The sequence below is a fragment of the Garra rufa genome, chromosome 25, assembly GCF_049309525.1.
Source record: "Garra rufa chromosome 25, GarRuf1.0, whole genome shotgun sequence".
Taxonomy (NCBI): Eukaryota; Metazoa; Chordata; class Actinopteri; order Cypriniformes; family Cyprinidae; genus Garra; species Garra rufa.
The window spans coordinates 13594680-13611818 of NC_133385.1; the positions used below are offsets into that span (position 1 = coordinate 13594680).

The following is a 17139-nucleotide window of genomic DNA, read 5'->3' on the forward strand; positions in this document are numbered from 1 at the left end:
AGCTATAAGTGAAAGTTTTTATGTAGATCGGTATTCTCTTTTTGATAATTGCCTGTTTGATTATGGCACCACTGTAAAATCTATTTATGATTAACTGTGCACTATGTTTCTTTTGTTAGTTATCTAATCAGTAATTATGTTTTATGAGTGGAAGGAATTACTCGGAAATGACAATGTACGGGTAACTTGACATATTTGTTTCTGAGTACGACATGTGTAACATGTTGGTTAATGCGCATCAGTAGTCATGTGCTTGTGTGTATTTTTAGGGTTATGGTCCAGTCTCAATTTAATGCTCTGATACGGTTAGCTAAGCTGTTTGTGAAAGAGTATTGATTTTCAGATTAACTGCAATTTGCATTCGATTTATAAACAAATTATTTATATTTTCAGTACATTAAAACATACAGTAAAACAGTTCCTGAACAAGTACTTCTATGAATGGTTCTGTTTAATGAATCAAAACATCAGTGTAACCAGGTTACACTAAAAGATTCTGCAAAACCAGTGTGATCCGATTCAGGACCAAATGATTTTCTGAACTGGTACTTTCCAAAGATAACATGTAAATATTACGCATTTATTAATATTAAGTATTTACTATAATATACCCTAATGAAACATTATCAAATCAACATAAGTATCAAATTAGAAATTGTATTTCGTTATTCAGGCCTAGCTGTTATTCATAAGTTATTAGTGAAAAACAAAGGTTTGAAGTTTGATGTTTTTGTTGTTTATTCCAGGTTCTTTACATTCTCCAGGAAGTTGTCGTGGTTGGGATGGTTTTGGAAACTAACATGACTGAAACAGTCGCCCAAGTGGAGCTACAGAACAGAATGGAGAAATCGGAGGTGAGTTCACATTAACAGAGTAACTAGTAGTCACTCCAGTTTATTCACACACCTTTTGTTGTATGTCATGAAGGGACATTGTTAAGTAGTTCCCTTCCGGGAACTCGAACCGCGTCAGGAACGCTATGGGGAACGCCATTGGCGGGCCGCACTCTGAATCATGTCTTGCAACCAATGAACGACGGGGGTGACGTCACAGGCGCGGTGACGTCACCGACCAGGAAGTATAAAGCACGTGCGTTTGAAGCCCGCGGCAGCTTTTGTCATTCAGCGAGAGCGCTCTGTGTCTGTGTCTGTCCCGGTCATACTGCTGTTTTTTTTTTTCGTGCCAGTTTGCACGGCTTTTATTTGAGTAGTGTGACCACTCAAAAATGCAACCTAGGGGGAAAGAAAGTTTAGAAACTAAGGCGGTACAAGCAGCCACATAGATAGTGTGTCCCTCCCTGCCAATCCTTCATTGTTGGTGGGGATACACACAGTCTATGTGTGGTCTGCTTGAGTGTAGAGCACGCACAGTCAGCCCTCGAAAAGGCTGACTGTCCACAGTGTGAGCGTAAAAAACTCCACTGCGGGTGCTCCACGGAAGGCTCTCTTCGAGGAGGGAGCCTTCGCCAGCGTTTCTCGCGGGTCTGGCCCCGCTTCCACCGAGACGGAGCGGTAGCTGCACTCGTTGGGATCGCAGTTCGATCTATTAGAGGGACGGGAGACGGGTGTTTAAAAATACCCTATCTCCTCTCCTATCTGGTGGATCGGTAAACCTCCTACTGGATTAGGAAGCCCGCAATGCGGTTACTTCCCTCCAGGAAAGGTTTTCAACGTTTTCCATGTCTTCCTCCGAGGAGGTTGATGTGAAGTACGTTGTCAAAAGTATTCAACCGCCCCCCCCCCCCCCCAATCGCCTCAGTACGTTGAGCTGGTGGTTGTGCTGACTGTGCATTAGCTAAATAAGCAAATACGATCCGCAGAAAAGCAAACGTTCTGCTTCCTGCGGACTAAGTCAGCACTTCCAAACGGAGCTTTCTGTCCTTCCCGATCTACATTAAGTTTTTTAGATCTAGGAAAAACTAGAAAGTAAAAGATGATGCCGCGGGTTGGACAGACGCTATCAGCTATCTGTCGCCCAGTCTGGCATCATCCTTGAAAGCTCCGTCTTTGCTCTTCAGGCCGCCTAATAAAACTTCAGGCTTGAAGAGCAAATGAACACGTGTCGGGGTTCCTGACGGGAAAAATTAAACCCCAGCCGTGTACCAGCTCCCCTCATCAGAGGCGCAGAAACAGAGCGTTGCCGCCCGCGTTCCTCCGGCTATGCCTAGAGGACCCGGAAAGCAACGCTCTAAGTCGGGGGCTTCCAAGAAAAAGTAGAGGTTCGACCTGAGGGTCGTCCTCCAACCAGGAAGTCCTAGGCTAAACGGCCCTGACGGTTGTGGCTCAGGGCCGTTGAGGGCAGCCCCGCTCGAGGGGGTTTGCACCGTACCCTTAGGTGCGGGTTTCAACCCCCTCGGGGCCCTCAGGAGATTTGTCAGCTAACCCTGCCAGTGTTACAGGGCGCGGCGATCTCCCGCGAACATCCTCTAGCTGTCCCGCCCGGAAACGTAGCGGCCCTGGAGAGTTCGCAACCCCTGCGGGGGTCCTCAGAGGAGCTAGCTCAGGAGCGTCCTGCCAGCTCACTGTTACAGGTCTCCGAGTCAGTTCCTCGAGTAAATCCAGACTCCAGCCTCGAGAGGCTGGTACCCTTAGTAGACTTTCTGGCAGCGTGGAAACTACTGCCAAATGTTTCGAAGCAGGGTCTGGTAATGGAACAAGAAGTAGAAACTCTTCTGAGGAAGGAGGCCATCGAGGTGGTCCCTCCTCAAGACAGGGAATCCGGGTTCTACAGCCGGTACTTCATTGTTCCGAAGAAGGATGGGGGGCTTCGGCCCATCTTAGATCTCAGGCTTCTAAACCGCTCAGTCAGAAAACTGAAGTTCAAGATGCTTACTGTCAGACAGGTCGTGTCACAAATCAGGTCCGAGGACTGGTTCGTCACGATAGATCTAAAAGACGCTTATTTTCACGTCTCCATCCTTCTTCAGCACAGGAAGTTTCTCAGGTTCGCTTTCAGGGGCAAAGCTTACCAATACAGAGTACTTCCTTTCGGCCTAGCTCTCTCACCCCGAACTTTCACGAAGTGTGTGGATGCTGCGCTGGCTCCACTGCGACTCCAGGGCATCCGCATACTCAATTATATAGACGACTGGCTGATCCTAGCCAGTTCAGAGCAGTTAGCGGTTCAGCATCGAGGTGTTGTTCTCGCTCACATGCAGAGTTTGGGGTTGAGACTCAACGCCAAGAAGAGCGTCCTCTCTCCATTACAGAGGACTACTTATCTGGGCGTGGTATGGGATTCATCCACGATGCAGGCACGATTGTCACCTGCTCGGATCGAGTCCATACTCACTGCAGTAAATGCGGTCAAGCTAGGCCAGTCACTCACTGTCAAACAGTTCCAAGTACTGTTAGGTCTTATGGCAGCCGCTTCCAACATGATACCTTTTGGACTGCTGCATATGAGACCACTTCAGTGGTGGCTCAAAACCAGGGGGTTCTCCCCGAGGGGAAACCCATTCCGCAAGATCAAGGTCACACGGCGCTGCCTACGTGCCTTAGTCATGTGGAAGAAACCCTGGTTTTTCTCTCAGGGACCGGTCTTGGGGATGCCATGCCGCCGCGTCACGCTAGCGACAGATGCGTCCCTTACCGGATGGGGAGCGGTCATGAGTGGCCGCTCAGCCCAAGGCCTGTGGAGCCCTCACCACCTCTCATGGCACATAAATCGCCTAGAGATGCTGGCGGAGTTCAAGGCCCTGAAGAGTTTTCTACCAGACCTAAGAAACCGTCATGTGCTGGTCCGTACAGACAGCACCGCTGTAGTTTATTACATAAACCATCAAGGAGGGATCCGCTCACGCCCCTTATTCAAGCTGGCGTACCGGATCCTCCTGTGGTCTCAAGGAAAACTCCTCTCCCTGAGAGCAGTCCACATTCCTGGACATCTGAATGTGGGAGCAGACGTCCTGTCGAGGCAGGGGCCAAGGCCCGGGGAATGGATGCTTCACCCAGAGGTGGTGAAGCAGATCTGGAGAATGTTTGGCCAGGCACAGGTGGACCTGTTTGCGACTCGAGAGACATCGCACTGTCCCCTCTGGTACTCTCTAGTTCCTCCAGCTCCACTGGGGCTGGACGCCATGGCACAGACGTGGCCGAGGCTGCGTCTGTACGCCTTTCCCCCGATCGCTCTGCTCCCGGGAGTTCTGGAACGGGTCCGTCGGTTTCAAGTGCGGCTGCTACCAGTAGCCCCGCGCTGGCCGGCTCGAGTATGGTTCTCGGACCTGGTATCCCTCCTAGACGGCTCTCCATGGGAGATTCCTGTCAGGAGAGATCTCCTATCTCAGGCGGGGGCGCAGCCTGCCACCCCCACCCAGAGAAGTTGAGGTTATGGGTGTGGCCCCTGAGGGGGCGCAACTCATAGGAGCGGGTCTCCCTACTGAGGTGGTTGAGACCCTTCTCCAATCCAGAGCTCCCTCTACGAGGAAACTGTATGGCCTCAAGTGGAACTTGTTTGCGAGATGGTGCCACGAGCGCCACTTAGACCCAGTCAACTGCCCGGTCGGTACAGTTCTGGAGTTCCTACAGTCTCGCCTTTCCGCAGGGCTAGCTCACTCCACCTTGAAGGTTTACGTGGCGGCCATAAGTGCCTACCACGCCCCTCTAGGTGGCCTCTCAGTGGGCAGAGCCCCTGGTCACACGTTTCCTCCACGGTCGGGAGATCGAGGCTTCATCAGGAAGTAATGAAGCATGGAGAATTCTAAGCATACAGACTCAGAAAATGGGACCTTTGGCGACTCGATAGATATCGCAAGGTTCTCTCTGGTTCTCCTTAGTGCCTCCAGGTCCGCCCGGACTGGACGCCATAGTACAGACGTGGCCGAGGCTGCGTCTGTACGCATTCTCCCGATCGCTGTGCATGGCTTCTGTACTTACAAGCGTGAGTGTAGTCAGGTCTCTTATGTTTGAGACCTCCACTCTTAAGAGCTTCTCATAGGGTTGAGCGTTATCAGGCCTCCTCTCACTATAGAGAGTCGTTTATGAAGCCTCCGTTCCCCAGAAGCTCCGCTTCCAGTACTTCCTAGCATGAGTGTGGCTAGGTCTCCCCTCACTGAAGGGTTATTTGAGACCTCCACTCTTAAGAGCTGTTGGATTGAGCGTTGAGATTTCCTCTCATTTTAGAGAGTCCTCTATTAAGCCTCCGTTCTCCAGAAGCTCCGCTTCTAGTACTAGAGAAAAGGAAAAAAAAAAAAGTCCAAGCGTGAGTGTAGCCAGGTCTCCCCTCACTGAAGGGTTATTTGAGACCTCCACTCTTAAGAGCTGTTGGATTGAGCGTTGAGATTTCCTCTCACTTTAGAGAGTCTTCTGTGAAGCCTCCGTTCTCCAAAAGCTCCGCTTCCAGGAACTGCGGGTTGGTCCTCGCCCCTGACATTCGTCAGGTGCCGCTCCAGGCTCTGCTGTGCTCTCGGCCTAGTGCGCTAGGCCTAGAGAGTCAGCCACCTCCCTAGCCAGGAGAAGACTTCTCAAGGCGGAGGTCTTATTCTCGTGTGCCTGCGGGCCGAGAACCTTACAGCCCTCTTGTCTGCGGAATGCTAGACAATGGCTTACTTGTCCTCGTGTTCTGACGCAGGATGCTATCAGACCGAGTGTAATGCGGTCCCTCTGGTTCCGGAAACTACCTGACCAAGGACTAAGACTCCTCGTCTGCCTTAGAACAAGACCGAGGAGTGCCTCATGCACTGGCTGGCTACCAGGCAGAGGCCCCTACTGTCTTCCCCGTGAGCCCAAGGGCCGGGGATTACAGTGCCCTCTTGTCCGCGGAATGCCGACAATGGCCATATCTCTCGCGTCCTGGCGTAGCACAGGCCGAGCCTTGGATCCCTCTTGCTCTGGCTGCACCCCCAGGCAAAGGATCACCCACTCCTCGTGTACCCGAGGGCCGAGGAGCCTGGAGGTCAAGCTCACCGTCCTCGTGGGTCTACGGACCGGGGACTACACACACCATCTGTCCGCCGAGTGCTAGACAGTGGTCATTCGGTCCCTCTTGTTCTGGCTGACTCCCAGACAAAGGACTAAGACTCTGCGTGTGCCTGAGGGCCGCGGAGTACCCCTCGCTCTGGCTGGCGACCAGACAGAGGAAGACTACCATTCCTCGTGTGCCCAAGGGCCGAGGACTACAGGGCCTCTTGTCCGCGGAATGCTAGACAAAGGCTCTTTTCTTTCCACCTGCTGGCACAGACACTGCGCAGGGTTCGGAAATTATGGGGACGTAGGTAGTCTCGTTCCCTATAGCATTCCTGACGCGGCTCGAGTTCCCTCAGGGAACGTCTCGGGTTACTATTGTAACCTTAGTTCCCTGAGGGAACGAGACGCCGCGTCTCGGACCATAATTCCCGCCCCCTGCGGCGCTCGCTTCATGCTAGAGCTGCCGCGGGCTTCAAACGCACGTGCTTTATACTTCCTGGTCGGTGACGTCACCGCGCCTGTGACGTCACCCCCGTCGTTCATTGGTTGCAAGACATGATTCAGAGTGCGGCCCGCCAATGGCGTTCCCCATAGCGTTCCTGACGCGGCGTCTCATTCCCTCAGGGAACTAAGGTTACAATAGTAACCCGAGACGTTTTCTGTGACATATACATGCTAATTATTAACTTTTTTTCTTGTAATTATGTTAAATATTATTGTACACATTCTCTTATCTTTACAAATTAACCTCATTAATTAAACTTTTGGCTGTATCCAAGATGAAAGACCTAAAATGATATCATATAATGGTGAAAGGTATCTGGTTTGATATGGGGGAATTACAGTCACTATGCTTCTGATATTCTATTTAGAGTTGAGGCGATCAATAATGTTTGACAAAATTAAAGGGGATAATTTGGGAAAATGTTACACAAGTCAATAAAACAGAGAACTGAAGCAACATCCATCCCTCCATACAGATACTGTAGATCTTTGCCATTTGTGGACTTACGACTAACCATCACCTGAGGTCTCTTAACTACTGGCACTACTGGGTCCAATCATACCTTTTTACCTTCAGACGTTGGATTGGTTTGTAAACAAATTGTTTACAGTTTGATTATACTGTTGTTTTGTAGTTTGTTTGTGATGTAGCAACATTACACAATACTGTACTAATGTGTCATTTATGCCAACAGACCCAACTACTAATGTTACACATTAATAATTTATATTAAATGTTTCTTAGTCATTAAAAATACGTTTTTTATGGGTTTTATTAATCACGTAACACATCTGGACCATAAAAAAGGGTTCTTACCAGTTGTAAATATCTAATGGATACATTGTATTTTGGCGTTATGTATAAGCTTGATTCCTAAACTTCTTGTTTACAAAACACAAAACATAACATTTGATCATTCATGTTAAATGTTTAACATTTCATTGTCACAAAGAATCTGCAGTATCACCAGATTCTTTGTGAAGAATATAACTTTGTGCTTTTATTGCCTCTCAACATTTTTTTAACAATCATGGGGCAAGGTCGGTTTCATATATGACAGTACGTCAGCCATTTTTTTGACAAATCATGCCTGCATTGATGGTTTCACCATGAGTTTGCAGTGTTACAAAATACATTTTATTGCATTTTTAATGGCGGTCCACAAAGGTGTCGTCAACAAATATGAGTTCAAAGATAACATTTGAATCATTCAACCAGAGAAATGATAGCATATCTAAAAATCTCTGATACTATATGTTATCTTTGAAGATAGTGGTCTATCACAGGTCAAGAGCTGTCAGATGACATCTGAAGTCATCAACTCACTTGACTTTGAAGATGCAGAATATTTGACAGCAAGACTATTGTCTTTGGTTTTGGTGTATTTCTTTAGTTTTCTACTGTCTTCGGTTATGTCTACTTTCAATTTAAAAAATAAATAAATAAATAAATGTAATAAAAACATACTGACACTTGGTCAGGACGTCGTTTTTTTTTCAATGCACAGGGGTATCCTTTTAGCGTCACTTTTTCAACATTCAACGAAGTTGAGCACTCATTCTGTGTCAGGTGCAGAACCTGCCTTGCTGAGGAAGCTGAAGGTCAAGGTGATGGGTGGGGTCACTTTTGTTGCCAGCTATTTTGACAATAATGGCTCTATGTTGAGTAATTTTCAAGGGACAATAAAAATATATTGCTATACAAGCTGCACACTGACTACTCTAAGATATATCCAAGTTTCATTTCTATAGTATTGTCCCTTGAGAAGATATACTAGATATACAGGCCTTCATTTGCTGTATTCTTGAAAACTGGTGATAGGCTGGGTGCCCAAATGTAGTGGCCCTGAGGTATTCCATATGTGTATTCTTCCATGGTATACAGTAGCTTCTAAACCCATGTCTTCCCTTGGCAGGGCCCGCTCTGCTGTCTCTGCAAAGGTGTAGACACCCTTACTAGGTCTGAGCCACCCCAGAGACTTCCATATGCAGTAAGGCCCTACAGGGTTAGTCCATATGTGTAAATTCTACTTAGACCTCCCTGTGGTAGAATGTGGCGTCCGTAGCATTACTTTTCCAGTGGAAAAGGCACACTTTCGCAGTGTTATTCAAGTCTCACTGAGTGGTTGTACAGGAACAGCAGTGATTGAAGTTCTCTGTGTAAGCCCTGTCCTTACGCAGGGCACTGGAAGGTAGTGGTGCTTTGGTAGGAATCCCAATTTGGTGGGACGTGACTGGCTGAAAGAGAATGTCTCAGTTACTTGAGTAACCGGTTACTTGAAGGAGACCTCATGTTCTCGACTCCTCGGCGAAAACTTGATTGTGCATTTATATCCACACTGCAGGACGCGGCAGTCAGATGCAAATATCGCATGCCAATGTGCATTGACTCATTTACTTTACACTTAAAGTAGATTGGTCTCTCTGGCAATATTTACAATTTGTCTGTCATTGATGTGATGTCTCCGTTTCCTCCTTCAGGGAACAAGGGTTACACAAGTAACCAAGAGAATATCTTGGCCTGTTACAAATAATAATAAAAATAAAAATAATAATAATTATTATTATTATAACATTAATGCTTTGAGATTGCTAAGGTGAGTTTGCTAAACACATTTATAATTGATATGGGTTAATATAACAATGGTAGTAATAATGATATTGTGAAGAATGATAATCATTTATGAATTTTTATTTTCCGAGATGGCCAAATCTTTGTATTACTTTTATTTCACAGTTTTTGGAATGTCCAACTTTCCAAATGATCACAGAGAGTGGTATTTTTATCACAAGTTCATTTGTTACTATAATCCTGTCCTTTGCTCCTGATAAACATGAGGTAATTTAACCAAACCAAGGTTACACCGTATTTTTTTGCTGAAAGAGTGCAGTGGCAGTGACATTTAGTTATCCTTTAACAGTTATGCCAGCAATTAAGGATTTGTAGGGGCAGTTACCTGTACCAACAGTTACACAAACTATAACTCCTGAGGACATTGTCTTTTTTTGTGCATGTTTGTGTCAGCAAATTTAATTCAGCTAAAATGGATTTACAATACACTTAGACACTCTTTCAGTATGACCTGCTATAGTATGACCTGCTAGACCCTACAGGCAATGATCAGTAATATTTTGTTTAAATCTACAATATATGTATAAATTTGTTTATTTATGTTTTCTTTAAATGCAAAAATGGCTATATATCAAGAAAAAAAAAATATATAAATATATTTATATACTGATTAGCCACAGCATTAAAACCACCTATGGGTAGGTTAAAAAAAAATAAAACTTTTCAAATGCCTTCCCACATTTCAATAACACAGGTATCAATGACTCTCTGAGGTTCTAGATGCCCTCTTGTACACTAGAGCTGTGCTAATAGATGAACCATTAGTTAATGTGGGAGGAGAATCTTTCCATGCGTTAAATAAAATGTTGAGCAGATGTCAGTTTCACTCCTCTCATCCTGTCATTGCTGAAGCATGGGAAAGGGTTTCTACATCACTAAAACTGTTGGGATAGTAGGGATTGTGCTAGCGGCTGGAGCGCTAGCCACAATCATCGCTCTCTCGGTGGTCTACTCCCAAGAGAAGTCCAAGAACAATGAGAATGATATTAAACCCACAGGTGCAGGAACAACATCAGTTCCAACAACAGAACCATCCAATGAACCATGGGACAAGTGGCGCCTTCCTCAGACTCTTAGTCCACAAACCTACAATGTCACTCTGTGGCCACGGCTCCAGCCTGATTCAACCGGACTCTACATCTTCACAGGGTTGTCCAGTGTGGTCTTCAGATGTGTGGAAAAGACAAACCTCATCCTCATTCACTCTAATAAGCTGAACATGACAATCGAACCCACCTTGACAGCACTTGGAAGCAAGCCAGCTCCTACCATTGAAACCATTGTGATGCACCCGAAAACGCAGTATATGGCAATTCATCTGAAAGAAGAATTAACTGCTGGGGAAAGCTACGAGCTCTACACAGAATTTGTAGGCGAGCTTGCGGATGACTTGGGAGGCTTCTACCGAAGTGAATACTATGAGAATGGAGTAAAGAAGTAAGAGGTTTCTTTATCTTGTCAGTTCCTCCTGTTCTCCAATGGGCTTATAGTTAAATCTCCTTGTTCTTTTTTAGAGTGGTCGCTACAACCCAGATGCAGGCAACAGATGCCAGGAAGGCATTCCCTTGCTTTGATGAACCTGCAATGAAAGCGGTATTCTACATCACTCTTTACCATGATCCAGCAACCATAGCCCTCTCCAATGGTGTTGTGATAGGTAAATTAACACTTTATTTTGTACAGAAGGAAAACTGCTTTGAAAATATTGTTAATCATAAAGTAATCATAATTTCAAAAAGTTGCAACATTAAAGGGGGACCATATATGCTTCCAATTATAAAGTATAACATATCCATTCATCCATTCATCATTATTCCATTAGTTTTGTAGCGTTTGGTTGCCCTACACAGGTACTCGTTTGATAAACTAGATTATTTCTGATGAATAATTTTTTTTTTGCTTTATTTATTCAAACTGATTTCAAGTTAGATGTTCAGTGTTTCATCAGTCAATGTCTCTTTTTACTTTCAGATGAGGTTAACATCACATTGCAAGATACTCTTGTAACGAGAACAACATTTGCACCAACAGAAGTTATGTCGACATATTTGCTGGCATTTATTGTCAGCGATTTTGGCTTCATTGAACAAAACATTGACAGTCTGCAGGTAATAGATATTTTCACATGATCTTTAGTCAAAACTGCACCAATTTAGCAACAAAACCTACTGCACAATTTAGCAAATATTAAACAGCATATGTTAATCTACTAAAATACTGCATACTGTAATGTATACAAACAGATTAGAATTTTTGCCCGTCAAGAAGCCATAAATGCAGGACAAGGGCAGTATGCACTCAACGTGACTGGGCCAATTCTCAAATTCTTTGAGAAGTATTATAATGTCCCCTATCCGCTGCCCAAATCAGGTAAGAACCTATGATACAATTGTTCTATTATCGATTTTTATCGCTATTTTTAGATGTTTTACTCATTCCTCAAAATATTGCACAGATCAAATCGCTCTGCCAGACTTCAGCGCTGGTGCAATGGAAAACTGGGGATTAATCACATACAGAGAGACAGCCCTGCTGTATGATGAAGAAATATCCTCAAATGGAAACAAAGAGAGAATCGTTACTATTATTGCCCATGAACTTGCCCATCAGGTATAATCCGGAGTCTCTTTTTCCAATTTAAACTTTAAATGAGAAATGCTCCACAGAAGTTACTCTGATCAACTTTTATAACACCTGTAAAGTTTACAAGCACTGTAATTCACCTATTTACCACCTTCTTTTTTTTTAGTGGTTTGGAAACCTTGTGACTCTCAAGTGGTGGAATGACCTGTGGCTCAATGAAGGTTTTGCATCTTACGTGGAATATCTTGGGGCAGATGACGCTGAGCCGGATTGGAACATTGTGAGTGTTTGATGCTAAGGCCAGGGCAATAAATAGTATATGCTAAGAGCAGATGAAATCATAACTGACTCTTCTATTTCTATCCTACAGAAAGATCTTATCGTTCTTAATGATGTGCACAGAGTTTTTGCCATTGATGCACTGGCCTCGTCTCACCCCCTGTCTTCTAAAGAAGAGGAGATCCAAAGACCAGAGCAAATTAGCGAAGTGTTTGATACGATTTCCTACAGTAAGGTAGTGTGGGAACTGTTTGTTACGTTGACTATAATGTTTAATAATGAAGAACGTACTGACTACATGTGGTTTGTCTGGTAATGCCGCATATTTTCCTCTAGGGGGCATCAGTACTTAGGATGTTATCTGATTTTCTGACTGAGGCAGTGTTTACTCAAGGCCTCCAGGTAAAAACTCTTTGTACACTATTTCTTTTTGTACTGTACAATACAAATTAATTCCAAAGAATGTTTTCGTACATTCACAACTTATTTGTTCCAACAGACTTATCTGGATCATTTCAAATTCAGCAACACAGTGTACACAGACCTTTGGGAGCATCTTCAAACGGTATGTTGCAATTAAACAATGCTGTTCAGCCATGTCATTATCTGACTTGTTGCCACAAAACACAAGTGCTCATATCTGAAATGTTTTAGGCTGTGGACACCAGCAGCACCGAGCTTCCCAAAACTGTGCAAGAGATTATGGACCGCTGGGTTCTTCAAATGGGCTTTCCTGTGGTCACTATTAACACTGCAACTGGCGAGATTACACAGGAGCACTTCCTCCTGGACCCTGAAACTAAACCAGACAGGCCATCAGAATTTAAGTATGTCAAAAAGTATTTATCACAAAGCACCTATTACTAATTTCAATTACAGCACAGTTTACTAGATACTTTAGGGTCTTCTGTTCTACCATATTGTGACAGAAAATGGGGACAAAAAGTAGGATGGGGACTTGATTGTATTAATCAGTTGTTGTTTGGATGGAGGCAGATTAGCTAAATGTGGGATGGCAGTTGATTCTAAGAAAGGGGCGGGGTAAAAACAGACTAAATGACCAGCGAGAAGTCTGTAGTTTCACCGGAAGACTGAACTGACATTCTGATTAAAAATGACAAGAAAATTATTTTTTTGGTACCACCAATTCTCACAATTAACTAATTGCTTATAGCACTATTATTAACACGTTGGCTGTTAATTAGTACTTATAAAGCACATATCCTGCAAATTAGGAGTTTATTGAGGCAAACGTCTTATTTAATGGTTTGTTAATTCAGAGAATTTGACCTTAAAAGTGTGGCAATTTTTTAAATGAAATATATGCATAGATAATTTGTTCACAATTAGATAACATACATTTAGAATGAATTATCTTTTCATATCAAATGATTACATATATCCTACGTAAGTATCAATTGCAAAGTTCTGTTCTGAAATGTGCAATTACTATATCACAATATTCATTATTTTTCAGTTATGAGTGGTTCGTACCAATTTCATGGGAAAAGAAAGAAGCAGCACAACCCCTATATTGGCTGCTAAAGAAAACAGGTGAGTTTTAAGATGACAGTGACAATAATGATCACAGATATATTTACATCCAAAAATGACAATTCTGTCATCACATATACACATTAATGTTGTTCCAAAACCTTATGACTTTGTTTCTTATGTGGAACTCCAAAGGAGAAGTCTATCAGAATGTCCAAACTCTTCCATTCCATACAGTGAGAGTAAATGGAGACATGGGACTGTCAAGCTGTCAAAAGCAAAATAAAACTATTACTATACTACCTTCCAAATTATCTGAAAGCATATGATAAGTAATTAAAAATATGGACATTCTGTTAAACTTCTTTTTTATGTTCCACAGAGCCATGCTGATGAGTACATAATTACATGATTTTTCATGTTTTTTGTGAACTTTGCTTGTAATTATATTTGCAAATTATCATTGGATGTTAATAAAGGACAACACTGTATTTGCTTTAACAAATTCATGTATTTCCGCTCTACATTTCTAATTTAGACCAATCGGATCAAATGAAAACTGGTAGTGATGATTGGGTTTTGGCCAACATCAATGTGACAGGATACTACAGGGTTAACTATGATGGTGAAAACTGGAATCGCCTACTTAATGTACTCCAGACTTCAAGACAGGTATGAAGAATTACATTTATTAAATTAGAAGGTAATATTGTTGAAGATATTCACAGAGCAAGATTTTGATTTTTTTTTTCGTTCAGCATAATAATTGACAGTAATCTTTTTAATTTGATTTCATTTAGAGCATTCCAGTTATTAACCGGGCACAGTTAATTGACGATGCTTTTAACCTGGCCAAGTAAGATCTGATCTATATTCTTGAAAGTTACGAGTATACTTATCACTCAGTCTAAATGCTAAAAAGCATCTTTCCCGTTTACAGAGCAGGAATTATTGAAACAACATTGGCTCTAAGAACCACACTGTTCCTAGAATCTGAAACAGAGTACATCCCATGGGAATCTGCTCTCGATAACCTGGACTACTTTTACCTCATGTTTGACCGCACAGAGGTGTACGGCCCCATGCAGGTAAGTTTGTCTTTGAATATTTTATAATGTTAATGTTTCATTAACTCAACTGAGCTTGAATTCTAACATCACATTATTTCATACCTGCAGGCGTATGTTGGAAAACAGGTGAAAAATTTGTTTGATCACTTCACAACAACTACAAAGTGGGAGGATGTGCCTCCAGGACATACTGACCAGTAAGTCATGTAAATATACTGTACAGTAGTGACAATAAATGCTCAGATTTGCTCTCAAGCATCTATTCATTGCATTTATGTCTTTGTATCTGCAGATATAATCAAGTAAATGCACTCAGAGTTGCCTGCAGCACTGGCCTCGAAAACTGTACGACTCTAGTCAATGCATGGTTCCAGCAGTGGATGGACAATCCAGCTGTCAACCCGTGAGTTTCATTCAGTAGAAATCTTAGAGAGTACCTTAATACATAGCATCATGTATATTGATGGATATCATTGCATTAGATACAGAATAAACTTCTCAAAATCAAAGATGTTAAGAAATTAGGTTAAAGTTAAAATGTAAACTAGAACATGTCTGTAGTGTGATGAATTATACTTGAATTATACTCAGATTCGTTTTCAAAAAAAGTTTTGAATCATTTTGGACATTTAAATATTTCATTCATTCTGGTTTGTTTCATGAGTCTTTGCATTATTTCAGTATTTTTGTAATTTTATAGACTGTACGATTATTATCTTAAATTAATAGATTATCTGTCATTTTTACATTTTCTCACTGCTTCAGTATTAAGGCCAACTTGAGGTCTACAGTTTACTGCAGTGCCATTGCTGCAGGTGGTGAGAAGGAGTGGGACTTTGCTTGGCAGGAGTTTGAAAAAGCCACAGTTGCTTCAGAGAAAGATAAACTAAGGGCTGCAATGGCATGTGCCACCAAGCCCTGGTTACTGAACAGGTGAGCTCACTGTAGATTACTGCTGGCAAATGCATACAACTCTCATTGTATTCAGCTAAATACATATGCTTCGATTTATGCTGTAGGTATCTCAAATACACTTTGGATCCAGAAAAAATTCGGAAACAAGATGCCACCTCTACCATCATCAGCATTGCAGGCAATGTGGCCGGCCAATCGTTGGCATGGGATTTTGTTAGAGCCAACTGGGAGTACATTTTCAATCAGTAAGAAGAAATACTGGGGGCCTATGATTATATTTGCTTTAAAACACACATAGCAGTTTTCTGTAACTGCACGTCCACTTCTTTCATTTTACAATTAGGTATGGAGGTGGATCTTTCTCTTTCTCCAATCTGATCAATGGCATTACAAAAAGATTCTCAACTGAATTTGAATTGCAACAGGTATGTGATTTTCCCCAGGACTGCTTTATTTTTTTTACTTTCAACTTGTAAAGCAGAAACTCATATTTGAATGTTTTCTAATCTACTTTCCTGTTTTAAAAACACAGCTGAGGCAGTTTAGGGATGACAACGCTCACATTGGTTTCGGCTCAGGAACCCTAGCCATTCAGCAATCCATCGAGAGGACTCAGGCCAACATCAAATGGGTTGAAAAGAACCAAGAAGCAGTCTTAAAATGGTTCAATAATCCATCATAACTCTAAAAAATGCACATACTGTAGGCTAGTTTGTTTGCACTGAGGAGGAGAGGAACACTGGGACTTTGTTTTGCTTGGCCAAGATGAACATTAAAGGAAATGATTATTTATTATTGATGATGTTCTAAACCCCAGTATATTCCAGAGCTACTTTCTTCCTATGATGATGATGTACAGTATACAAATGTCTTTCTTTAAGGCAAGCCTTATTATAATTCTCTGTTTTCCCTTTGATATATTTTGTTATTAATTGTATAATGCTAAAAAAAAAACTTTGTAGAATGAAACAGAACTGAATATGCAAATGATACAGAACTCTTCGGTATTTATCATTTTTATATTTTGCCTAATGAAAATAAAAATCTCAATCCATGAATTTTTATTGTAAATATGTATCTTTAATTACATGTTGTCATTTGAACATCCAGTCATTAAATAGCGTTGTTATCAAGTAACAGTATTTGATTTTCATCTGAATTTCATATCAGACATGACTGAAAAATGACTCACGGTTCAGTGAGGAAGTCAGCTGTCAAATCTATAACAGCTCTAAATGATTTACAGACTGAGTGAGACAAACTGCAGCATCTAAAGTGAATTTAAGGCTGTTTCATGAATCTTTCAGACTAATTTATTAAAAGGGATTAGTTTATAAGAGTCATTTGTTGGCAAATCATAATGTGCTGACGTCTGATAATAGCTCACAAAGTTCTCCAGATGGTTGTTAATTTTAATTTATCAAAAAAAATGTATTATTTTAATCTTGGTCTATAGCCCTGTTTATTAGGTATAATTTCAGAATATGGCTTAACATTTAATAAAAACATAAGCAGTTACATTGTGGCTATGATGCTGCCTTGCTTGTTTTTCTGAGCTTTTTCCCACGATTCTCAGCGTCACATTCTACTAAAGAGTAATGGCTGCGTAAACATGTCAGGGAAGACACATGCCATAATATATTATCTTTGTGCACCTGAACTTATCAGGTTATCAGATTCTTTCACTGGCTAGTTTCAGTGTTAATGGATAAGCCATTATCTCCTTTGGGAGGAGAGAAGTTGGGAAGAATAAATAAAA

At 42.3% G+C, this 17139-nt stretch overlaps 2 protein-coding genes across 2 annotated transcripts in view; both read left to right on the forward strand.

Moving 5' to 3' along the window:
• lrp5 (low density lipoprotein receptor-related protein 5) overlaps positions 1–8941 on the forward strand; it is a 98154-nt gene extending 89213 nt beyond the window's left edge. Inside the window, exon 17 of the mRNA XM_073831581.1 lies at positions 8889–8941. Coding sequence (XP_073687682.1) covers positions 8889–8941 — 53 coding nt within the window. The remainder of the gene's footprint in view (positions 1–8888) is intronic.
• A 916-nt stretch (positions 8942–9857) lies between these two features.
• On the forward strand, positions 9858–16438 carry LOC141301956 (aminopeptidase N-like). The gene is made up of 20 exons (XM_073832158.1): positions 9858–10476; positions 10554–10696; positions 11011–11147; positions 11283–11409; positions 11495–11649; positions 11789–11902; positions 11993–12136; positions 12238–12303; positions 12401–12466; positions 12556–12728; positions 13379–13455; positions 13934–14067; positions 14196–14251; positions 14336–14483; positions 14574–14662; positions 14758–14868; positions 15231–15398; positions 15485–15625; positions 15724–15805; positions 15913–16438. Exons 1-20 carry the CDS (start codon positions 9893–9895, stop codon positions 16060–16062), a joined length of 2865 nt encoding a protein of 954 aa, XP_073688259.1. The 5' UTR covers positions 9858–9892; the 3' UTR covers positions 16063–16438.
• The last annotated feature ends 701 nt before the right edge of the window (positions 16439–17139 follow it).

Bases quoted from the DNA above. Each gene is read 5' to 3' on its own strand.
- LOC141301956 (XM_073832158.1), top strand. From the start codon at position 9,893: ATGGGAAAGGGTTTCTACATCACTAAAACTGTTGGGATAGTAGGGATT. The intron at 10,697-11,010 runs GTAAATTAACAC...TTTTACTTTCAG, and splicing joins CTCCAATGGTGTTGTGATAG to ATGAGGTTAACATCACATTG. The intron at 15,626-15,723 runs GTAAGAAGAAAT...TTTTACAATTAG, and splicing joins TGGGAGTACATTTTCAATCA to GTATGGAGGTGGATCTTTCT.